The sequence below is a fragment of the Panthera tigris genome, chromosome C1 (genome assembly GCF_018350195.1).
Source record: "Panthera tigris isolate Pti1 chromosome C1, P.tigris_Pti1_mat1.1, whole genome shotgun sequence".
In the NCBI taxonomy this organism is placed as follows: Eukaryota; Metazoa; Chordata; class Mammalia; order Carnivora; family Felidae; genus Panthera; species Panthera tigris.
The window spans coordinates 218985770-219010537 of NC_056667.1; the positions used below are offsets into that span (position 1 = coordinate 218985770).

Here is a 24768-nt window from a genome sequence, read left to right on the forward strand (position 1 = left end):
ACGGGGCATATATATTTTCCAAATTAAGCCTTTCCCTTAGGTCAGCAAACTGTGGTCCCTGGGCCAAATCTGGCCCACGATTCGTATTTGTAAATAAAGTTTTATTGGCACACAGCAACACCACTCTAGCCACTTTTGCACGGCCACAGCAGGACTGAGTGGCCGCAGCACAGCCTGGAAGGCCTGCCAAGTCTGAAATATCCGCTCTCTGGTCCTTTAAGAAAAACTCGGGGGACCCCTGAGCCCAGCAGGATGCCCTTGGCTGGGGCCGGGCATCCGACCGCTGAGGAGCTGGGAGGGGCCGGAGGGCAGAGGGCAGCTTGCCAAACTCTGTTTTTCATTGACCGGACCCTGAAGGATCCTCCCCCGACCGAGGGTTCAACACCCTGGCTGTCAGGCCCTGACATGCAGGAGAAGTGTCGATAAGGGGTCAGGTAACAGCGACAAACAACGAAAGGCAGAGACGGTGCAGCGGGGGAGCCCATCGACCGGCCTCCGGACACCGGCTCGAGGCCAGCTGGGAAATGTTCCGAGCGCTGGCCAGGGCCAGTGCGACCCTGGGGCCCCAGGTGGCCGGTTGGGCACGGACCATGGCCACCCGCCAGCTGCTGGTGGCCCCTCCGGAGGCCCTGCTCAGGCCCCTGTTCATCCCTAACCGGCTGCTGCTGGGGCCGGGCCCTTCTAACCTGGCTCCGCGTGTCCTGGTGGCCGGGGGGCAGCAGATGATTGGGCACATGCACAAAGAGATGTTCCAGGTAGGCCACGTAGGTGGTGGCAGTGGGTGTCCTGAGTGTCCTCCTCAGGGGGGAGAGGGCAGAGGCGTAGGGTCTGACCTGCGTGCCCTCGGCCCCCAGATAATGGACGATATCAAGCAAGGCATCCAGTACGTGTTCCAGACCAAGAACCCCTCACCCTGGCCATCAGTGGCTCGGGGCACTGCGCCCTGGAGGCCGCCCTGTTCAACATCTTGGAGCCAGGGGACCCCTTCCTGGTCGGGGTCAATGGCATCTGGGGGCAGCGGGCTGCGGACATCGGGGAGCGCATCGGTAAGAGACGGGGCAGAGGGCGGGGTGTGGGCCCTCGAGCCATCCTTCCCCAAGGCCTCCCACCTGCCTCCCGCCCGGCAGACCCACCCCACACGCCCCAGGCGCCAACCGTGGCCCCTCCGCGGGTAAGTGCTCGTCCCCTTCACGTACCCACCCCCGCCAGGCCCGCTGCTGCCTCCTCCGAGCGGGCGCCGGGGCGCCCGAGAGACCCCCGTCTCCCAGTCGCCCAGAGCTTGAGGACAGCTGTTTCCAGAGCATGTGGGCAAGCCTCAGGTTTCCGCACAAACCGAGACAGCCCCCGCAGCTCCCCAGGGTCCCCGGGCTTCACCTCTGCTCTGTGACAGGACAGGGTTCTGGAGGCTGACACCCCCGCCCAGGGTCTCAGGAACAGCCGCCTCTCAGGAGCGGCCAGGTAAACAGAGGCACCGACGAGGTGTTCACTTCCAGAGTAAAACTTTCTGAAGAGAGACCGAAATCAAGAGCAGGAGTGTGCAGCGGGTTTAATGATTGATCGTGGCCTTTGGAAACATCCTGCACGGTCAGCTCCACACACGGCCGCATTCGGTCCTGGTTAATGGACAGCCCCCCACCCCTCACCCGTCCCCTTCGGTTCACACGACGGTTTTCAAGGGCAGAGGCCGGGGCCTCTAGTGGACCTCACAGGCTCCCCCGTTCCAGAGGCCCTGCCTGACCCCTGCGCACCCCGGGCGAGACCCTTCTTGGCCCCCACCCGCACCCCCGCCTTGGGCTCCCCCCTGAGGCTCGGTGGTCCCACGGCCTCCTTCCTTCTACACCGACTTTGGAGCCGCTGTGCAGGGGGGCGCAGGGGCCCGAGAGGGAGAGCGGGACGAAGGCCTGCCTCCCAGAGCCTCACTCGTCCATCCATTGCTCTATCGGCCCATCACCGCACGCTGCTGAGGCGCGGCCCACCCACCAGGCCTTGTACAAATGCTTGTCTACTGGCCGAGGGAGGAGCCCGGCTGGGCTCAGGGAGGTTAGCCCGAGGCGGGGGCAAAGGAGCTGAGCCTGGTCGCTCTCATCCCGCGCACCCCGGAGCCTCAGCTCCCTGAGCACACCCCACTTCCTCTTCCCTGCGGCCGCGGGCCGGGGCGGTCAGCACAGACCCCCGGTCTCCACACTGGGGTGGAGGGTGCTTACCTCTCATGCTGCCCCCGCCCCCAGGAGCCCGAGTGCACCCAATGATCAAGGACCCTGGAAACCACTACACTCTGCAAGAGTTGGAAGAGGTAGGGTGGGGCACATTGGCCCTGGGGAGGGGAGGAGGCCGGCTGGCCGAGGGGGCTCGGGCTGGGAGACTGGGGCTGACCCTCAGCTCTCCCCGGAGCAGGTGACCGTGCACAGGAGGATCGTTCCAGTACTTAGGGGCTGGTGGGAAGCCTGATAGGAAGGCTGCTGGCAGGGAAACTGAGTCAGGAGCCCGGTTCTGTGGGCTGGGTGAGAGGGGCTGAAGGCAGGAGGTGGGAGCAGGATGCCCTGACACTCAGGATGCCAGCCCTCCCCGTCGGGAAAGGATCGTCCCAACCAGCCAAGACCCTGGGGACTCAGCTGACCTCACCGGGCCCCAACAGGACAAGGCAGGAGGAGGCTGGGCCCATTCCAGCTCTGTCTCGGGGGGGAAAGTCCTTCTCCTCCCAGAACCAGCCCACCTCCCAGAGCCCAGACGCGGGCTCAGCACATGAGGCCCATCGAGTTTCCGCCGCCCAGATCTGTCCCATCCACGGGGAGGAAAGGAGTGTTAGGGGGGCAGATCCTGCCCTGCCCTCGCCAGGGAAAGTCCTTCTGGGAGGGGCTGGGGGGCCCACGGGGAGGCGCCCACCCCCTCTGGCTGTGCCCACAGCTGGCACATCCATCCCACTCAGGCCCTGGCCCAGCACAAGCCGGTGCTGCTGTTCCTGACCCAGGGGGAGTCCTCCAGTGGCGTTCTGCAGCCCCTCGACGGCTACGGGGAGCTCTGCCACAGGTGAGCCTGGCCCAGGGGGCGGTGCCGGGGGGCGGAGTCAAGCACATCTCAGAGTCCGGCTGGGCGTGGGGGTGCAGGCAGGCCCCTCCGGACCAGGGGGCAGCAGGGGAGACCCGGCTTCCCCCATCTCCGTCACGCACAGTGAGATGCAGTCGGTCCCGGCGTCCTCCTCGCTCCGCACTGAGTCTGGGTGGGCTCCACCCAGCTGAGGGCAGGACCAGGTGCTCCCACCTCCACTACCCTCCTCCAGCCTCCCCACCGTGGCAAGGGGCGGGCCGGACCTCGGGTGTAGTCGAGTGGGATTCAGCTCTGGAGAGCTGACCGCAGGATGTGAGGAGGGAGCTCTCCGCAGCCAGGCAGGCTCACCCTGCCAGGACAGCCCGTCCCCCGGGGTCTTGTCCAGTAAACCAAGCCTGGGCTGGGACCCCCAGGACATCCCCCTGTCCCCTCCATGCCCAGCGTGGGATACTCTTTATGCTTCAAAAGAATTTTTTAAGTCATCTCGGTGCCCAACGTGGGACTCAAACGCATGACCCTGAGATTAAGAGCCACACGTCCTACTGCCTGGGCCAGCCAGGCGGCCCCATGCCTCTCTCGTTTCCTAAGAAAGTGTGGAGGTGGAAGAGACTCAAAGTTTCCAGCTCAGCTGTTTCTGGACTCTGTCCCCTCTGGGCTCTGGATACACGGCCAGCGTGCTGTTGCCAGAGGGACCAGTCCCTGAGCCCTGGGCCTCACGCGGGCCTGTGGGCCTGAGTGCGCAGAGCCCCAGCCGCCCCCAGGACCACACGCCGCCGGGGCGGGCCCTCGCGACTCCCAGACCCCCAGGACGGGCTCTGTGTGGGAACCAGGGCGGGCCGAGGGGCGGGTGTCAATGCCCGTCCACAGCAGGTCTCAACCTCTAGGAGGAGGCGCCCTGGGGGAGGCCAAAATTCCTCCACGCTTCCGTGCGTGCGGGCTTTCACGGCCCCTCCAGGAAGCCTCTCCTGCCTCACTGTCCTGCCCTGTGCCCCCAGGTACAACTGCCTGCTCCTGGTGGACTCGGTGGCATCCCTGTGCGGGACCCCCATCTACATGGACCAGCAAGGTAAGGCGTGTCCCCTGCACCCGGCCACCCTCCCCACCACTGCCCGGAGGGTGCAGAGGGCCCTGGGGGGGAAGACTCCTGAGGCAGTGCCTGCAAGCCCGCGGGCAGTGCACCCGTCGGATTAGGACCCCAGGGGACGCTCGTCTCCTCGCCGAGGCAGGACCTGCCCATGGACTGGTCAATACCCCAGCGTCTCTGCGGCTCCGTTGCGGGGAACAGGCGGGGAAGCTCCCCCAGCGTCTGGAGACGCACTCAGAGCCCCTCAGGGCTGGGGGGGAGAAGTGTCAGGGCCCCTGTCAGTCAGGCCGGGCCTCAGGGTCCCCACCAGCCTGTCACACACAACGAGCACTGTTTCCAGGGTCGCCTTGCTGGCCAGCCTGGAGAAGCCTTCCGGGCCCAGCGTTTCCTCCCAGAAGAAAGTCCCGATCCACAGGGGGTGGGGCCTGGCCACAGCCACCCCTCCCCCACTCCATCGGGCAAGATTCTTCCAGAATCTTTTCTTACCAGGGCGCTCTGGGCCGTCAAAGGGGAGATTTCTGGGCTGACCCTCAGAGCCTTGCTCCGAAAGGAAGGGCTCGGGGAGGGGACAGGGCTGTCCCCGGAATGCCCACACTGCGCCTCCCGGGCTGGCGGTCCCCGTGGTGCCAGGGAGGAGGCTCCAGCCCAGATCCCAGGTGACAGTGCAGCCCCGAGAAGCCAGGGTTGGAACCCGGGACGCCCTCCGCACCGTCCCTGTCCCTGCCTCCCCGTCCTCAGTGGAGGGTGTGGACCTCAGGGAAGTGTCGGCGAACGCCGCTCGGGGCGTTCGAGGCCTTTACCCGTCAGTTTCAGTTCGCAGGATTGAATTTACGTGAATAGGCCAGGCTCACCCTTTTCCTGTCAGCAGGCCTCTGGGCTCCTTCTGGGTTTACGCTTTCAGGAGCAAACTGCAGAGGGCGCTCCTGCACAGACAAGGCTGCTGGGGACGTGTGCACACAGCTCCCTCGGCCCCGGCTGCAGGGCCTGACAGGCGGTAGACGTGAACCCTGTGCTTTGCCGAGACCCTTCACAGCCACCTAGAGCGTAAATCTCAGGTGGTGACCTTGTCGGTTTTCGCGACAGTTCAGCGGCCGCCTGATGTGGCAAGAACACCTGTTTCGTCCTGTGTTCTGCCACACGCTCGCTCACAACACTGACGCCACGCGTGGGTTCCTCCACCCGAGCCGACCGTAGGCGGGTGGCCTGCAATGTCACTCCATCTACGTGGAGAGGGCGTCACGTCGCATAGGTCAGGGTCTCACTCCTACAAGACCGTCCAGCCTGCTTCACACAGCACTTGTCCTGCAGGTCCCCAGGTTGCCCAAAACTTCTGTTCGACTTGCTGGGGTCTGGTCTGGGTGGGCACCCTCCCCACCCCCCCACCCCCGCGATGATCCCACCCGGGGCGGAGCTTGGCCCCCAGGAGCACACGCCCCTCCTCTCCACAGGCATTGACGTTTTGTACTCTGGCTCCCAGAAGGTCCTGAACTCGCCTCCAGGGACCTCGCTCATCTCCTTCAGTGACAAGGCCAAGTGGGTGACTCCTGGGCCCCTGACCTAAGGTGGATGTGCAGTGAGGCCGGAAGGCCCCTGAAGCGGGAGGTCAGAGCAAGAGAGGGAGGGCTCAGGGGCTGTGCTCAGAGACACCTCTGGACTGTCCACCACCCACCCTGGACAGGTGCCCACCCTGGACAGATGTGCCCAAGCTCTGAGTTCATAGGGCGGGGGGTAGCCAGGGCACGGTGAGGTCCGGTGTGAGGCTGGTGGCCTGGCCAGTCTGGCCTCCAGAAGATTCTCCTCTTGGAGCCTGGGCTTGTGTGTGAGGGTGCAGGGCCTGGCATTCTGGAAGTTCCCCAGCCTCAAGCCAAGGACTGGGGGTCCAGTGCCTGTCTCCCATGCCTCCACCCTTGGCTCAGCGCCCAGGAGCTGACGCACGAGCTGCTCGACAGGGCGGGTGTGGACCACCTTTGTCCAGCAGCCCCGGTGCCCCCGGTCCCCAGCGTCCAGCCCCTGAGCCAGGCCAGGCCGGGATGGGGGAGGACCCAGGGATGCGGCACCGAGACAGTCTCGGATGGGGTCAAGGGTCGTCTGTGGTCCTGGGAAGTCTGACTGCCTGCGGGAAGGTCCAGGAAGCGGCTGGTGGTCTGAGTATGGAGCTCGGGTAGAGGCCCTGTCTGTCACGCCCGTCTGGAGAACAGGTGTATTTAAAGCTTCAAGATCGGCTGCATTCCTGGGGCCTGGGAGGAGAGGAGCCGAGGTCCCCAACCGTGCCCGGCCCCCTGAGGTGCAGCGGCTGGGAAGACACACACCCTACCTGGGCCTGAGCACAAACACAGGGGTCCTGGGGGCACCTGCCCCTCTGGCTCGCTTCCCCGGAGCAGGCTAGCCTGACGAGACCACCCCCAGGCGCTCCAGCCAGACAGGCGGGCACTCACACTGCTCCTTCCTTCCCAGAAATAAGATTTACACTCGGAAGACGAAGCCCGTCTCCTTCTACCTGGACATGAAGTGGCTGGCCAACATCTGGGGCTGTGACGGCAAGCCCAGGATGTGAGGACCGCAGGGCCGGGGCCAGGGCCATATGTGGTGGCGGGGCGTGGGGGTGACCTCTCTCTACACCCAGCTTCTCGTCAGCTTTACACCCTGGGTTCGGGGCCCACGCCCCAGCTGCAGCCGCAGGACTCACCAGAGTCAGGCCATCGATGCCCCCACTCGGTTCCCCCACCCCTCCCTGGCCTGGGAGCTCAGGTCCAGCAGCAGAGCCCCTACCACCCTTGCCCCGGGCCCCGTCCTCCCAGACCCAGGGAACCTCTGGACGCTCTGGGCCTGGCCCTGCGACACCTTCCCATTCCTGGGCCTTGGCTTACCCACCTCTCAAAAAGAGGGGCTCAGCCAGGGGCTCCTTGTGAAGTCGCTTTCGCTGTAACCCACACAGGGATTGGGGGACCAGGAAGTGTGCCCTACTCAGTGGGCACAGCAGCTTCTCGGGAAGGACAGGCTGGGTGGGGAGCCAGCCCTAGGTGATCGGGCCGGTGTCCCTGCCCTGAGCTTCGCTCTCCCCAGCCCTAGCTGCCTCTCCAGCTGAGTCCGTACCCCCAAGCCAGACAGCAGCCCCCTGGGAAGTGGCTAGACCCGTTGTCAGGGGGTCTGGCCACCCCCCACCCGGTGACACTGGACCAAGTCCCCTCCTGTCTTCCAGATACCATCACACGACCCCTGTCGTCAGCCTGTACAGCCTGAGAGAGAGTCTGGCCCTCATAGCGGAACAGGTGAGGGGAGTGGGGTGGAGAGCCACGTGAGGCAGGGACTCGGCCGGTGCAGGACCCCTAGGGAAGCATTCTCAGCTCCCTGGAGTCCCCGTGCCGAGGCTGGTGGCCTCCCAGAGGCCCCTTCTCCTGACTCCCTCAAGCCCTTCTGAGGACACAGATGGGAGGGATTCTAAGTGCCGGGCGGTCTCCCGGGTGGGCCTGGCCTGCATCGAAGGAAGAACGGGTCCACGGAGCAGCAGAGAGAGGGGCCGTGGCAGCAGAGGATGGGCTGCGTGCAGGAGGAGAGGGGTGGGAGGGCCGGCTGCGGGCAGAGGGGTTCTGGGGGGGGACAGAGCACTTTCCCGCAGCCCCCTCCAGCTCCCGGGGTGGGGCAGGGGCCAAGCGGGGACACGTGGGTGTGACCAGGAGAGTGTCTTTGTCCGGTGCAGTGACCACACTCTCGGGGCACAGAGTGTGTGGGCCCTGCGGGACAGAGGACAGGCGTGTGGGCCCTGCGGGACAGAGGACAGGAGACACTGCCCCCAGCATAGCTGGGGTCATCCCGGTGTCTCCCGGGAAGCCTGCAGCCAGCAGCCCAGAGGCGGGAAGAGCGCCACGAGTGGCCGGCCTCCCCAGGAGGCTGCACGCTGTGTGGGCCTTGTGTGCCCTTCCGTGCCTGCTCATGGAGCCGGCACCCCAGGGCCCGGCCAGCAGGAGCTGAGGAGTCCCGTGAGCTGGGGGGGGGGGGGGTCACTGGCACCCAGGCTGGCCATGCACCATGGGGGCGTGTGGCTGAGAGGGGTGAGGACAGCGGACTGTGGGGTCCGTGCATGGGGAAGACGGGAGACAGGACAGCATAGGACTCAGAAGCCCCTTTTCTCTCCCCTGGCCAGCGTCCCACCTGCAGCAAGGTGATCCCACCTCACACCCTCCGGGAGCCACAAGGCTCCAACCCGCGGCTGGGCCCCCCACTTGCTCCCCCAGGCCCAGACTATTTCCACTGCCCCAAGGTGGCTCCAGGTCTGGCCCCTGGGGCAGAACCGGGGCCCCGAATCTGGGGACTCAGGGGTCTCTATGGGGATCAGAGTCCAGGCTAGGAGAGGAGCCCCTCCGTAGGCTGAAGCTGCCCCCCACTATGGATGAGACAGTTTCCCCTCTCTCACCACCGAAGGAGGGACCCCACCCTGCCCTCCCCTGCCCTGCCCACTGGGTGTCCTCTCCCCTCCCAGGGCCTGGAGAATAGCTGGCGGCAGCACCGGGAGGTCACGGCATACTTGCATGGGCGCCTGCAGGGGCTAGGCCTGCAGCTCTTCGTGAAGGATCCAGTAAGGAGGGCAGAGGGCAGGGGGCAGGGGGCAGGGACAGTGGGGGACAGGGGGTAGGGGGCAGAGGGCAGGGAGCAGGGGGTGGGTGGCAGGGGGCAGAGGGGTGGAGGGCAGAGAGCAGAGGGCAGGGGGCAGGAGGTGGGGGACAAGGGGTGGGGGGCAGGGGGCAGGTGGAAGGGGGTGGGGACAGGGGGTGGAGGGGCAGGGGGTGGGGGATAGGGGGCAGGGGGGTGGAAGGCAGAGAGCAGAGGGCAGGGGGCAGGGGGCGGGGACAGAGAGCAGAGGGCAGGGGGCAGGGGCAGGGGCAGGGTAGAGAGGGGAGAGGCAGAGGGTGTGGGGGAGGGGAGAGCTCCTATCCTGCCCCCTCTGAATGGACACAGACTCCTGCGGTCACCTGGGTGGTCATTTTTACGGTCACAGTGGCCTGGCCTCTGATCTTAGGATGCTTAGCTCAGTGACCCCACTCTCCCGACAGCCTCCCCGCCTAAAGTAATGATGGGCGATCTCTGAGCCGGAAGACGCCCATGGCCACCGGAGCCCCGAGAGTCCAGCCAGGCGGGGGTGGAGGGCGGAGGGTCCGCTCGACTAGCCAGCCAGTCCAGGTTTCAGTAGGAAACAGAAGAGATGGTGACCCCCGTGTCTTTGGGCCCCTTCTCCCTCCCTCCGTGCCCTCCCCCATCTCCGCCCTCCCCTCTGGGGCCTGAGACCAGGGCTGGCCGGGCCAGGTCAGGTGGTGCTGGCCGTAGGCTGTCGTGGAGGAGGCTGAGTTGGGCCTGTCCCGCAGGCACTCCGGCTGCCCACTGTCACCTCGGTGGCCGTGCCCGCTGGCTACGACTGGAGGGACATCGTCAACTATGTCATGGACCATTTTGACATCGAGATCACCGGCGGCCTTGGGCCCTCGATGGGGAAGGTAAGGGGCCCGCTGTTGCTCTGAGTGGCCAGGGGTGAGGGCCGGCCACGCCTGCCACGGAAGTTACATTCTCCACCCCCACATGGAGCGCCACATGCGCCAGGCCCAGGCCGAGGTCGGCGGTCATCGGTTCCCCGGGACGGCAGGGGCACCCACCCGGGAACATCCTTCTCTGAACCCCAGGGGTTTTGCAGGGGGAGCTGGGCGAATGAATTCTCCTGCCCCCTTTCGCCCCAGCCTGGTGAGGTTGTGGGGTGTGGCCCCTCCGATTCCACCCAGAATGTCCTTCCCTCCGAGCGGGCAGACCAGGCTGAAGGCGCCAGGCCCGGGTCTGGGAGGGAGGGGGGCTCCCTGTATAACTGGGGGAAGCTCTCGGTGCCGGGGTGGGGGGGGGGACCTGGCTCTGCCTAGACCTCACTCAGGGCAGGGCTCACATCTGCCCCGGACCCTCCCCCACCCCTGCAGGTGCTTCGCATCGGCCTGCTGGGCTGCAACGCCACCCGGGAGAACGTGGACCGAGTGATCCAGGCCCTACAGGAGGCTCTGCAGCGCTGCTCCCGAAACAAGCTGTGACCTGGCTGCCCGTGTCCCGCCCTCCCGGAGGGGCCGGCCGGAGGCACCAGGAGCAAACAGACTCTGCAGTCGGTCAGGGCCCCTGGGGGGCAGGAAGGCTGCCGTCCCGGCCCCAAGAAGTCCTTCTCCTTTCGAGTGGCACCTCCTGGAAGCAGACCACGTGGGCTCGGGACCCACGGCACCTCCCAAATGAGCTGCAACCCCCACAGGCCCCTGGCCGGTGGACACTCAATAAAGAATCGTCGGTCATCTGTCCTCACTGTGTGTAGGGTGGGCGGGGAAGAGTCTGGCCCCTGACTGCGCCCTCATGGGGGTTGCCTGGGGGCAGTTCCTTGCCTAGGGCCTCCCCAGGGCTGGAGAACAGTGTGTAGGGGCCCTGTCACCATACATCCTACCCCAGATCTCGCACCTGCAAGATACCGCACCCCCCACACCGCCAGGGCAACCCCCATGACCCACAGGGCTGATTACTCGTGACTTGTGATCAGAGTCACAGAGATTAAGGCACCAACATGCCTGGAGCACACAGCCAGGACTTGACCTGGGAAGACTGAAGGTCACGACGTAGGCACACGGGCCTCCACATGTGCTGAGAGTCTGGGGGCCTCAGATGCATATCCGAGCGTGGCCTCTGCACCCCGGCCCCTCCCCGTTCTTGGCTTGACCCCCTCTGGCCCTCTGGCCCTTAACTGCCCCCTTACTTGGGGTTTCTGCCCAGGCGCCCTTAGCTTCTCCTAAGACTTCCGGAACACGCAGCCTCGGCTCTACTCGATCACAGCTGCACCCGTGCCTCCACATCCTCACGGGTCCTAAGAGCCCCCGGAGGAGGGCCTCAAGCGGAGGTGGACACCCACAGCCCGTGACCTTGTGTAGGGCAGGGGTCGGCCTGGCTCGGCCCCCGTCACTCACCCAGGTGCCGGCCGGCACGGCTGAGTGCGCTGGGGTCGTGGGGGACGTCTGGAGGCCGCTGGGGTCACGGGGATGACCGGAGGCCGTCCGCCCCGTGAGCTCACGGACACCAGGAGAGACGCACACGGGAGCTGAGGGGGCCGAGGGTCTGAATCCGGAAGTGGAAGGTGGGTAGAGGGAGGCTCTTCCAGAGAAGGCTGGACAGGGCCGTGCGGGCCACCTTGGAGACGTGGCCTTTGTCCCGACAGCAGCCCTGTCCAGATTGGGTTTTTCCTGCAGCAGACATGGGGATGAGAAAGGAATCCCCATCCGGTGGCAGGTGCCCTGTGCCTCCAGCCGGTCAGTGCCCCCACCGGACTGTCAGCACAGACCAGCCTTGTAGGTGTTTGCGTGACATATTCCCTATTGTGTCTGCTGCTTCCATTTAACACTCTTGATGGTCACGCGTGTTGCCGTGGGGACATGGGGACGCTGTCTTCCTTGCTGGTGCTTTTCCCTTGTACGGATAGATCACAATCTGTTTATCATCTGCTGTGAAGGGACGTTCCCGTTGGGGACTATTATGAATAAGGCTGTGACAGACTTTCCTACACGTGGCCTTGCGCAGACACACGTGTTCACTGCTCTTGGGAAAATAACTACGAGGGAATCATGGGGTCCCACTGTAACCCTTTAGCTTTATAAGATGCCACAAAACTCTCTGAAGTGCTCCTAACATTTTACGTCCTCACCAGAAGCATCCAAGAGTCCCAGTCCCTCCACAGCCTCACCGACGTCTGGTGTTGTCTTCTTGTCTAGTGGGTGTGACAGCGCACGTGATTTGGTTTTAATTTGCCTTTCGCCGATGACCGATGATATTGAGCATCTTTTCACGTGCAGACTGGTCACGTGTGAGTCTTCTTGTGAGACTTGTCGGCTCAAGCATTTGTTCCTATTCCTTGATTGTCCTCTTTTTTATTGACCATATTGACCATATTTTTATTGACCATAAATTGGTCGTTATTTTATAGATTCGGGATACTGCCGGAAGAGTGGTGAGCCTTTTCTCCTTCCCCGCAGCTTACCATTTCATTTTCTTAATCGTGTCTTCCGAAGGGCAGGTCTTTTCCTTTGGTGAGCTCCTGCGGCTTCTCTCGTGGTCCATGCTGTCGGGAACCTCTCCAGGACACCTTTGCTGACACTGATATCTTCATAGGAAGATTCTTCTGATAACTTTGTGGTGTCAGCTTTTGTGTGGAGGGGTTCATGGTGCACTTTATGTTAATTTTGTGCATGGGGTGGAAAAGAGCCAGGGTTTGCTTTTTTTCCACACTGACAGCCAGTTGTTCAAGCAACGATTGTTAAACAGACTCTCCTTTTCCCACCTGACTGGGGCGGCCGCTTTGCCACTGACCATCAGGGCAGACCTGCTTCTGGCCTCTCCCCCGTGTCACGGCCTCCTCCCTGTCGCGTCTTCGTCTTCGGTAACGCAGCTTCGTGAAGCGTCTTGAAACCAATTAGTGCAAGTCTTCCGATTCTGCTCTCTCTTTTGAAAGATTGTTTTTCCTCTCCTAGATCCTTTGAATTTTCGTGTAAATTTGGAATCATCTTGTCTATTTTTTCAGCATAGCTTCCTGGAATTTTGATAGGAATTGCAGTAAATCTATGCATCAAGTTAAAGACAACGGAAATCATCAAAATATGAATTCCTTTCCATGAACATTGATTTGGGTCTTTTAAATTATACTCCACAATGTTTCAGTGCAAGGGCTTCCATAGCCTTCGTTAGATATATTCCTGGGTGTGTTAGTTTTGACTACCGTAAATGGTATTTTAAAACTTTTATGTCCAATTGTTTATTCTTAATGTATGCAAGTGCAGTTGATTTTTCTCTATTAACCTGTCTTCTAACCTTGTCAAATTCACAAGGTTTATTTTGTAGATTCCTTTGGATTTTCTATGTAGGTGAGCAATGTATCTAGGCAAAAGACAGCTTTACTTCTTTTCCGATATCTGCGCCTTTTACTTCCTTCTCCTGCCTCGCTACACGGTGAGGACCCTGTAACACGTGGCTCGTGGTGGGCGGCTCAGGTCCCAGAGTCACTTAGGGTCTCGTGGCCAGCGGCTCATTCTCCACCGGGGCCCAGCACCGTGACAGACGCTGCGCTCTGAACCGTGAGTGGTTCTGTGCTCCAGATGGCGCACCCTTGCTCCCGTGTTAGAGCTCTCAGAGATGCCGTGTGGTGTCCCCTTCTCCCAGGGGTACCCTCAGGGCAGTGGTCATATTGCAGCATGAAGAGCTCACCTGTCGCCCCGGCCCCACTCAGAGCCTTCTGCATGACCTGACACAGGGACATGCCAAGTAAGATGCACACAATCTCCAAAATCGGTGAGGGCCACCTGGCATTGTCCTTGTTCATCACAGGAGGTGGGGCAAGGCATCAAAACTTCCGCTACTCCTTAGAGGCAGTGTCTTGGCATGCCCGGACCCCGAGCCTCTCAAATCGCCAGCTATAAGACAGACCCTTGAGACCCTACCATTTCTCTTCCACCCTTTGGCGTAAACACATCTTACGAGGCATCCAAAGCACTTGCCAGTCAATGCTCCCCAGGTCTTATTAGCATGATGTCATCAAAATAGTGGGCCAGCAAGATACCCCACAGCCCCAGTCCAGATGACAAAGGTCCATGGGGCCTATACTGTGACACAAAGCAGGGAGGTCAACCTCAGCCTGGGGCAAGACTGGAAACATAACTTCCTGCCTCTTCCGAGTGAACACAATTGTTTCTAACCACCCCCCCCCCCACCCGACGGGGGCTGGAAAGAACTCATTCCACAGATCGGCCACCACGAAGCACATGCCACAGGCTGTGCTGTCCTGTTCTCCTAAATCCGTAACACTCAGCACCCAGCACAGCACCTTGGTTACAGGCTAAAACTTGGTTCAGTTAAAGGGATCTGCTGTCATTCATCATGATCCGACTGAGAGAGAACATTCTAAATTCGTTGGATTATTTAGACTTTATTTTGAGGGGCAGTTTGTAGACACACAGCCAAATGGAGAGGAAAGTACAGATTTCCCATAACCCCCTGCCCCCACACAAGCACAGCCTCCTCGTCCCCAACAGCCCCCACCAGAGGGACCATGTGTTACAGGTGACGAACCCACGCAGACACGTCAACATCACCCAAAGCCCCTTACTCTCATCAGGGCTCACTCCTGGTGTTGTGCACTCTGTGGGTTTGGACAGACGCGTCATGATATGTACCCAGCAGTCTAGTACCACGCGGAGTATTTGCCCTGCCCTAAGAGTCCTCTGTGCCTCACCTGGTCATCCCTCCCCCCTGGCAACCACTGATCTTTCCACTGTCTCTATAATTTTACCTTTTTCAGAACGTCAGAGTTGGAATCATACAGAATGTGGCCTTCTCAAATTAGCTTCTTACATTTCGTAATAAGTTGTAAGCAATAATTTAAGGTCCCCCCCTGACTTTTCATGGGTTGATGGCTCAGTTCTTTTCAGCACTGAGTAATCTCCCCTTGTCTGGACGGACCACGGTTTATCCATCACCTACTGAAGGACACCTGAGTGGCTTCCAAGTGTTGGCAATTACGAATGAAGTCACTGTAAAAATTCGTATACAGGTTTTTGGGCAAACATGGGTTTTCAGCTCCTTTGGGTAAATACCAAGGAGTGCAATTGCTGGATCGGGCGGTAAAAGAGTGTTTAGTTTTCTAAGAACCATCAACCTGCATCCCTCCCGGCTCCTGACGTTCCATGTCCTCGCCAGCGTTCGATGCTGTCAACGTTCCAACGTCGGCACGTGGAGTTTCCTCCCAGTTGTTTTAATTTGCACTCACAGATCGAGTTGAGGAGAACAGACATCTTGACGACCTTGAGTCTTCCTATCCATGAACATGGAACATCCATTTATTTACCTCTTCTTTGATTTTGTTCATCAGAGTTTTGTCATTTTCCTCATACAGATATTTTGCATATTTTGTTGGATTGATACCTAAGTGTCGCGTTTTTGATTCATCCTATTTTTGCTAAGGTTATACTGGTGAATTGGGTCTTTCGGGGTAATGCTACATTCTGCTATTGCCCCTGGGAGACAGTGTGTTTTGCTAGACTGTTTTGGCCATGAGAATAGATGTGTTTTTGAACTTTTCCCTTTGGCCTTCCCCACTATTGAGGCCCTTAGTTCTTCCAAGTACAGCGTCCTGAGACACACTCAGACACTGAGGAAATGACCGCAGGGTGGGCCTGGACACTTTGTCCCCACTGTGAATTGGATTGGACCAAGGTCCTGTGTTCTTTTCTTTGTTTTTTTTTCAAATAAGTTATCGTCGAATCGGTTTCCATACAATACCCAGTGCTCATCCCAGCAAGTGCCCTCCTCAGTGCCCATCACCCACTCTCCCTTCTCCCCGACCCCCCATCCTCCCTCAGTTTGTTCTCAGGATTTAAGAGTCTCTTATGGTTTGCCTCCCTCCCTCTCTGCAACGTCAAGGTCCTGTGCTCTGACAGCCTCTACTCTCATGGCATTTTGTGTCCCCCTGTATTAGTGTCAGCTCAGGTCCCGAATCACACAGCCTTCAAAGGCCCTGGCACTTCCTCTCCTCTGTGTGTGGCGATTCTGGCACTCGGCCGGGGGCTGCTTTGCAGGAGGTTTGGGGAAGGTGTCGCTACACGCATCGCCGTGGGGTTGCAGGTCCCTCTACAGGAGCCAGGGTGTGGGCTGTGGCTCAGACGCCGGGGCATAAATAGCACTGAGAGGCAAAGAAAGTGGAGAGTGGACACTGTCTGCTAGGCGAGGGCACACGAAGGTCACGTGAGAGCTCAGTGGGGAAGGGGCTGCAGGTGGCCTTCATGGGCCGATGAGAGGGCGCCGGGTGGGGACACGGAGCCCTGAGAACAGAAGGGGGGGTGGCGTCAGATGCCAGGAGATGCCACCTTGCATAAGACGGAAGATGCCCCACCTCGGCGGGACCAGCCCCTGTTGGCAGAGGGAGCCACAGGCGTCCCCTCTGCTGGCTTCAGGTTCCTTCCGTGTCTCCAGGGGAATATTCTCCACATAGATACACAGAAAGCGGCAGCTGCCGTCCCCACCGAGCCTACCTGGCGCATTAATTTATTCAAGATCAGATATATAGTATTACATCACCACGGAGGAGCATGGGACTCAGGTCGGGACAAGCCCTCGAGCTCCAGGTCTCGGGCAGACGCTTGGCTCTGAGAGTCTGATGACATCACACAGACCCACACGCGTCTTGTGAGATACAAGGCGCCTTCGTCCCAGGCCCTGGGGAGACCAGGCAGCTGCTCCGGGGGACCTGCTGCCCGGCGCTCCCAGCGTCCCGGGAGGCCATCCCCCGGGCAGTCTGAGGTGGACGTCTCTACCGCCCGTCACCTGCCTCGAGGTGAAGCCCATTCCCTTCTCTGAATGTCCCGGGTCCTCCGCAGGGCCATGCAGCCCGGCTGTGGGCGGTGAAGACCGAGCAAAGGCAAGGCCGCTCAGCACTCCTCGCCGTCCAGGGTCTTGGTCTTCCGGAAGATGCTCTGCATGGCCGAGATCCGGTCCTCATCCTGGATGTTGAAGACCTGGAACTGCAGACGGGGCGGGGGACAGAGGGGTCACAGAGGCACCTCGGAGCCCATCGCAGGGTCCTGGATGCGGCGCGGGACAACACGTGCTCCTTGGCCACCAGGACTTCCTGCGTCTGGGTCTCTGCCTGCACGGTCCTCTTGACAGGTGGACCCACGCAGGGCCCTGTCGCCCGGGGGGGGGGGGAGCTCTTCCTCACACACAGGTGTCCCCGGATGGGCCCGACACAGAGGAGGCCCAGCAGGTGCTTGTGGAGGACGGGGCACGCACCAGCCCTCTTGCTGCCGTCCCCCGGGGCCCCACGTGTCCTGCAGGGAGACCGGGTTGGCTCTTTGGGGTGAGGGTGGGGGTTGGCCCTGGGGGAGAGGAGCGGGAGCGGGCTCTGCGGGAGCAGGGGAGGGGAGGGCCTAGCGAGCCGGCAGAACCTCGGAGACTCAAGGAGGTGCGGTCGGCAGAACAGCCAGGCGACCCCTGAACAGCAGGTCGTACACAGGATGCAAAGTCCGAGGACACGGCGTGGACCTCCCGAGTCTCGGGATGCAGCAGGAAACTGGCCCCGTGAGGCCCAGGGACGGCCACACCCCTTCCTGAGGAACGGAGTCCAGCGGAGGCAGGCGGGGTTTGAGCACTTACCGCACTTGGGTTTGGGGGTGGTTCTGGCGGGCAATGGAGGCACATTCGGACACGCTGCCCTGGGGCCCTGGGGCACCAGTGGGCAGGGTCGCTCGTGGCCTGTCTGACCACCGGATGTCACGTCTGCCCCGGCCGGCTCTTGCCGGCCGGAGGACCGGCCCGGCCGGCCTTCCTTCAGCTCCTGCCCCCCCCGGGGGAGCAGGTCCCCCCCGCCCCCGCGTGTCACCCCGGGCCGTCTGAGACGCCCCTGCCATGCCCACCTTGTCCAGCAGGACATCAAAGTAGGCGGTGGCCCAGTAGGCAGGGTCGCTGGCAGGCAGCTGCAGGAGGGCCTTGACCCCGTTGCCGATGCGCGGCGGGGGGCCGCGGCCCAGGTGGGTCACGTGGATGCGCAGGGACGCCTCGGGTTGGCTGGCGAAGCGCTCCACGCGCTGGTACAGGGCGTTGAGGTCCAGGCCGGCGTCGCTCAGCAGGTTCCGCTTGGGGTAGACGAAGTGTGGCAGGTTCCCGGTGGCCAGGCAGCAGAGCAGCACCACCAGCAGCCGGTACACGGCGCCCTGCAGCTCCGCCCAGTCCTCCGGCGCCGGGAAGAGCGTGGACGCCCACAGCAGCACCGTCTGCAGCGGGGCGGGGTTCGCGGTCCGGCCCAGCCCCGCCCTCCCGGCCTTCCCTCCACCCGCGCCCCTGCCCAGCCACCTGCGGCCCTCCCCGCCTTCCCTCCACCCGCACCCCTGCCCACCTGCGGCCCTCCCTGCCTTCCCTCCACCCACGCCCCTGCCCAGCCACCTGCGGCCCTCCCCGCCTTCCCTCCACCTGCGCCCCTGCCCACCTGCGGCCCTCCCCGCCTTCCCTCCACCCCTACACCTGCCCACCTACTTGTGGCCCTCCCGGCCTTCCCTCCAACCCCACCCCTGCCTACTTGCGGCCCTCCCAGACTTCCCTCCACTCCCACCCCTGCCCACCTGCAGCCCTCCCCGCCTTCCCTCCACCCCCACCCCTGCCCACCTACTTGTGGCCCTCCCGGCCTTCCCTCCACCCCCACCCCTGCCTACTTGCGGCCCTCCCAGACTTCCCTCCACTCCCACCCCTGCCCACCTGCAGCCCTCCTGGCCTTCCCTCTACCCCCACCCCTGCCCACCTGTGGCCCTCCCCACCTTCCCTCCACCCCCACACCTGCCCACCCACCTGTGACCCACACCACCTTCCCACCACCTCCACTCCTGCCCACCCGCAGCCCATCACCCCTATCGAAGCTGTCCCCTGGAAGTCCCCTGCCCCTCGCACCTCTCCCCCACATTCCATACCTCCCCCCAGAGGTCCCAGAGCGAGCCCCAGCCCCTCTCCACTTGTTGTCCCCATCCTGCCACCTCCCCAATTCCCCGAGGCACTGCCACTGAGTCCAGGCTCGGAGGGACCTTGGAGCCCCACCCTGGCTTCCCATCCGTGGTGCCCAGGACCCCTCTCAGGAGATTCTGAGGCTCCGCCCCTCCTCTGGCCCTTCCCCTCATGCCCTGAGCCCTGACTGCACTCCTGCTATACAGAGCAGCCTGAGCCTGTGGCATTGTCCTGGCCCCCCAGCCAGGGCCCCTCCCCAGCCACAGTTGTGCCCTCCCACCAGCCCCCATCATCCCTGCTCACTATGGGGCTCAGGAGCCACAGTGGGCCAGACACCAAGGGCCCTCTTAGAAGCTGCCGGCCCCTTGGGGGTGGGATGAGGGCCTGCAAGGGTGGGGAGCGGGTCAGACGGGCTCTCCTGTGCAGGCCAGGCCACCTCTCTGTTAACCCCCAGCTCCCATCATGGAGCAGCACTCAGCAGGCCTCCGCACCCCACCGCGGCTCGCTCCAGGCAGAGACCCCACCCGCTTCCCTTTCCCGGTCCTGTGCCCCGGCCCTGGCCTTCCTTTGCTCCTCTCAGCCCCTGACGGTCACAGGGGCCGAGGAGGACATGGCTCCAGCCATGTCATAGCAGCCAGTGAGCAGCACAGGACTCAGAGTGGGGACCCCCGGCACGTAACATTCACGGCCACGGGGGCCAGTGTGCCCACGAGCCCCCTATGCGCACCTTCAGGTGACTGAAGGTCAGGCCGGGGCTCTGGCCGCCGTCGCGCCAGCTCTCGTGGTTGACCCGGTCCAGGATGGAGAGGCCGTCCAGACGGTGGCCTGGGAGGGAGCCCAGCGCACCGAGCAGCCTGGTGAGCAGGTAGTCAGTGGAGACCCTGAGAGCCGGGACAGCACACATACTCGGTCAGCATCGGGGCTCCGGCCAGCCATCCGGGGACACGCTGCATCCCCAGAAAGGAAAGCCCCCAGCCGTGGCCTCCCCAGGATCAGGTCTTGAGCCCCACAGGATGGTCCAGGCCACGGCAGGGACTATGCCGCTGCAATCACCCCGGCCCAGCCCCACGAATGTCATCCACTTCCAAGGATTAACTGTGAGAGCGACCCCTGCTTACTTCAGCCCCGGGCTGCATTCCCGGGCGTGGGAGCCAGTGGGGCATCACCCTGGCCAAACCACAGCGGCCTTGCTGTTTAAGTCCTGTCAGAGCTGGATGGGGCTCAGTCCCCGGCCCTTGGTTCGGGGTCTCAAGGGGAGCTCAGCTTCTGTCCCACGTCCCCTACTCTGTCTTTCCTGCTCACGGACACCAACTCGGGGTCTCCCTTTGCCAGCTGGAGAGGGAGGGGAAGGGGCATCCGCACCTCCCCCAGCTCGCAGACTCCTGGGGTGGAGACTGGGGGCCCCACAGGGGCTGCTGGGGCTCTGGGGCCGGGGGGGGGGGGGGGGCGGGGACACCACAGGTGGCGGTCTCCTGCCGGGAGGACCTACAGTGTCCTAATGAGGAAGGGCCACCGGGACAGGAAATGCTAGCAGATTCCCGGTGCGATCGCGTCCCCCACCTCACTGTGTGGACACCCCTCCCGACTGTCCCCAGAACCTGCGGGACCCTGGGTGAGTCACCCGGCCTCTGGTGTCCAGAGCCTTCTGCGTTTCTCTGAGTGTCCCCTCACAGCCCGCCCTGGCCCCCGGCTCGGGCGGCAGGGGGCACGGCTCCACCCACCCTGCAGCTCCAAGAGGGGCGAAGCTGGCGGTGGGCAGTGATGACCCCACGTCCCCCAGAGATCCCAGGGACGTCAGCGTGGCACAGAAGCCTATGGGGCAGAGGCGGGGGGAGGGGGTCCCCGCAGACCTTCCTGCCCGGAGTGGGAAGAACAGTGGGGTGGCAGCCCCCTTCCCGCCGGCTCCCCAGGACCCCACAGACCCCAGGACGTGTGTCCGACCTCCAGTGCTGGGCACTGGCTGGCACCAGGGCCGCTTCTTGGCTGATGATCCTTTTCAAGCTGCCTTCAGGGAACCCGTGCATCCACTGAGCCCTCTCCAGGGCCGGCACCCCGAGCTTTCTCCACACCATGGGCACGATGTTGAACCGGATTGTTCGCCAGCCGCTAGACACGAGCAGGGACAGGTGGGACTCCTTCTCCTCCAGGCTGTCCGCGTTCAGAGAACCTGCAACAGCCCACCGTGCCCTGGAACCCTCATCTCAGATGGGCCCCGCGCCTCTGGGAAGGGGCTGGGCAAGTGAAGGACAGGGCCAGACCCGGGACGGCTCGGGGTTAACATGTGTGTCCCCAGAGGCCCGGTGTCGGGAGATGCGTGCCTGGTGCCCCGCCCCCAGGAGGGCCTGGATCCAAAGGCTGACAGTGGACGCGCCTGGCTTCCACTCCACACCCTGGGTCCCCAGAGCCACACGCCAGATGGCGCATTCCAGTAAAGATGCTTCCTGCTCCCGTCACCCCTCGGACTCAGCCCAGCACCCACACCCAGAGCCCAGAGCCCCCAGACCACCCAGGAGGGGACATTCCAAGGGTGACAGGGCTGGGGGCTGGCGAGGCAGAGACACTCGGGGATGACCCGGGGCCCTCTGGCCTTCCTCCTCAGCTGTCCCTTCCCCCCCAGTAAACAAATTAATACCACAGAGAGAGGAGGGGAGCTGAGCAGTGTGGGGGACACTAACCTAGTAACCCTTACCAACTAACTAACTAGTAACCTAGTTAGTTACTACCGGCCCTTACCAACACCAGCCAACACCAGACTCGGAGACGTCCCTCCTTCCCTCCCCCAGCACTGCCCAGTGAGGGTGCTGGTCAGGGGTCAGGGGATCAACCGTCTGGGAGCCATGTCCCAAAGGGAACCCCCAACATGTGCCTTGAAAATAGGTCTCTGCAGGGACTGAGCACGGGGGGTGGGGCTCCTCACGTCCTACAGCGGCACGCAGCATGCCTTGGCCCACCCACGGCGTGGGGGTCTTGTAGGAAGGAGCCTGGGCCCCCTTATGCAGACCCCTCCCCCCAAACCCCTGTGGGGTATTCCAGGTCCTGGCCCTGCCCCCGGACCACTCCATCGCCTACATGGGCCTCAGTTTCCCCATCGGTTACAGGAAAGAAGGAGCTCAGTGACCCCCGGCCCCTTCCAATTCAGGGTTTGAGGCACTTGTCATCCAAAGCCACTACCGGTGGCTTCATCTCCCTACCTACCATTGGTCACACATTCTGTCCACGGAGGCGGCTTGGAGGGCGGCCAGCCACACCCGAGGCCTGTCCCAGCCACTCCCTGCCTCAGCCCCCAGCCCGGTCTCACCGGTTTGTTCCCAGGTGCGGGCAGCCTGAACCCCGTCACCTGGGGTTGCCCTGCTTCCCTTTTAAGGTAAGTGTTTGGGAGCAATGCTTGGAATTTCCCTGCGTGCCCAGCTCGGTTGGCCCCTTGGGCGTGGCTCCCAGCCGCCTCTGCTTTCTCGGCCGGGCCAGGCTGGGGGACGGTGGGGACCTGGGAGTGGCAGCTCAGAGTGTGCCTGAAAGGCCCAGGGCTGGGCCATCCCAGCAGGCGGGGCAGACGGCCTGCAGGTGACAGGGCCAGGTGGGCATGGCCACCGTAGATCATGGAAGAAGACAGCAGTGGCCCTGCCAAGTCACCTGCGGTAATTGAAAGGTTCAGAAGATGACCAGAGAAGATGTCCAAGGGGCCTGATGACAGGTTCCGGCTGCCCTGGGAGGGCCCTATCTATCGTCAGCTGAGAGGGTGGCCACCCGCCCGGGTCACCAGGCAGGTCTGGAGAGGGGCCAGGGTTGGACGTCGCCCCTCTTGCTGTCGGGAGATGGTCCAGAAGCCTCTCTGAGCCGCCCGGGGCAGGCCACTGTCCCTGCGACGGGCTGACCGTCCATCCCCGTTCTCTGACGTTATGGCAGACACGAGGACCAGGCGGCTGCCACCGCCATGGCCTGTTCCTTCCCAAGGGAAGCGGGACTTCTGTTTGCGTCCCCACTTCTCTGCCAGGACGACCCGATGTATTTGCTCTGGCCCCCAGGAGGGTGCTCTGCTGTCCTGGGCCTGCACCCGCTGCACACACACACCCGCGCAGTCTTCCCGCTCCGGGCACTGTGACCAGATGCCGGAAGCGGGGACACCCGTCATGCTGAGCTGGAACTGATAACTGAACCACCTGCCCAGAACTATGGCAGGGACCTTCATCAAGCAGGTCAGCCGGAAACCCCGTGCCCCGGACTTAGCTTCTAGCTGTTCGTCAAGTAACATCCGTTAACGTGTCACCGCCAAAGTCACCATGTGAAAATCAGGCAACGTGGAAATGGGTGACCCGCGTTCTTTGAAGTGTTTGGAACCAGAAAGGATCTCGGAGCGGGATCCCCCAGCCCGTGTGCCCTGACGCCCACTGAGCCATCGCGAGTCTGTGCACACGCACGCAGACGCACACCCACTGAGCCATCGCGAGTCTGTGCACACGCACGCACACACACACCGCAGCACACGCGCGTGCCCAGTGTGTCCCGCCCGCTACCTGGCGTGACGAGGCCCTGGTGTCTGCAGTGCACCACGGCCGCCACCAGAAGGTCCTTGAGGACGCGCAGGACCTTGCTGGGCGCGATGTGGCCGCGGCACCCGGCGCCACCCTCGGAGGAGACGCTGAGGACGTCATCGGCCATCCGCCGTTCCGGGCGGGCCCCTTCCCTGGAGACACCCAGGCGGCAGGGCGCAGGGCCGTCGCCCGCCTCGGCGGCCCCCACCTCCTCAATCAGCAGGGCGTCCGCGTCCGCCCGCAGGGGCACCTCCACGTGCAGGGGCTCCTCCGAGGTGCGCAGGGCGAACTGGAAGGCCTCCAGGTCACGGGAGTAGTCCACGAGGAAGCGGGGGTCCTGGCGGTGCACGTGCTCCAGCACCGTGAGCAGCACGTTCTCCGCGCGCTGGAAGTCCTGCGCCCGCCGTGCCCCCTGCGCGCGGACGGCCTGCAGGTAGTGGTGCCACAGGGGCACCTGCACGGCCATGGCCGCGGCGGGTGCGGACGGGACGGGACGGGGGGAGGCACCGGCCGGGCGAGGAGCACTCTTCGGGCGGGCCGGCTCCCCCGAGAAGCAGAATTCCAGAGTGACGGGGGCTGCGGCCGTCCCGCAGGTGGGGCCGACCCAGACCTTTGAAGCGAGGCTGAGTCAGTCACCGACAATTAGGAATGTCACCGCCGCAGCCTTGGGCGGGGAGGCGGGGCCTGGTCACCACCCAGCCCAGGGCCTCCCTTCTGTCACGCTGACTCCGCCTCTTGGGCCCAAGGCACCTTCAGGCTCCGCCCTGGAGAAAAATCAGTCGGCACCGCCACGCCACTCGCCACTCGGGGTGTGGCCCCCTCCCGCCCTGCTGTCCTGGAGGTGGGGACCCCGTTCCCGGCGCCCCCCCACCCTCATGCCAGCAGCCACGCGGTGTCTGTGGCATCCGGGCCTCCCTGCGAGCCTGGGGGAGGGCCCCGTGGCATCCCATCGCTCCGAAGAGAAAGGTGAGGCCCGAGGGGTGGCCTCCCCAGACCTCCTGTGTGGGAGGCAGCTGGACATCAGCGCTGGGGCTGTGTTTCCACGGCGACCTGAGCAGCCCCCTCGGGCACCTGTGCCCCCCCGCGAGCTGGCGCCTCAGACGGCAGCCCGGGCCGCAGCCCGCTGTGAATCCTGCCTCCTCTCCCGTCAGGGCCACACGTCCAACCCCCCGGCCGGCCAGAGGCCCTCAAGCTGCCTGCCCCCCAGCCCGCGGGGCCTTCAGCCTGAGGGGAGCCCGCACCCACCTGGCTCTGCAGCGGGAGCGAGTCTGGCTCCAGGAGCCGTCTCCCCGGCCCCTCCTCGCTGGGCGGAAAGCCTCGCCCTGCCGAACCCCTCCGGCGCCGTGCTGGGAGCGCTGCCCGGCCCGGCCCGTCTCCCCACTCAGGGCCGGGCAAGTCCCAACCAGCCGGGGGGACCGCCCCCGCCGACCCTTGGCCCTGCTGGGCTGGCCCGGAACGCTGGGTGCCCCTGCCGGGGTGTCTGCACACAGCGAACCTGGAGGCAGCCCCCAGCAAGGCATCCTGGAGACGCTGCCCTGCGGCCCTCCAGCGGCGGCCTCGCCCCTACCCACACAGGGGCCTCAG

The 24768-nt window shown here is 63.4% G+C and overlaps 2 protein-coding genes across 2 annotated transcripts; one reads left to right on the forward strand and one right to left on the reverse strand.

The window, feature by feature from the left end:
• The first annotated feature begins 538 nt into the window (after positions 1–538).
• On the forward strand, positions 539–10431 carry AGXT (alanine--glyoxylate and serine--pyruvate aminotransferase). The gene is given in 12 exon segments (XM_042997827.1): positions 539–755; positions 855–906; positions 909–1046; positions 2229–2293; positions 2927–3027; positions 4041–4111; positions 5578–5662; positions 6584–6679; positions 7329–7398; positions 8607–8702; positions 9487–9615; positions 10081–10431. Coding segments are annotated over 12 exon segments (1176 nt in total). The 5' UTR covers positions 539–590; the 3' UTR covers positions 10189–10431.
• Positions 10432–15586: 5155 nt separating this feature from the next.
• Positions 15587–23847, reverse strand: MAB21L4 (mab-21 like 4). Its single transcript, XM_042995913.1, has 5 exons — positions 23167–23847; positions 20597–20822; positions 19383–19536; positions 17581–17937; positions 15587–16689 (listed from the first exon to the last, which is right to left on the reverse strand). Exons 1-5 carry the CDS (start codon positions 23648–23650, stop codon positions 16597–16599), a joined length of 1314 nt encoding a protein of 437 aa, XP_042851847.1. The 5' UTR covers positions 23651–23847; the 3' UTR covers positions 15587–16596.
• Between the last annotated feature and the right edge of the window lie 921 nt (positions 23848–24768).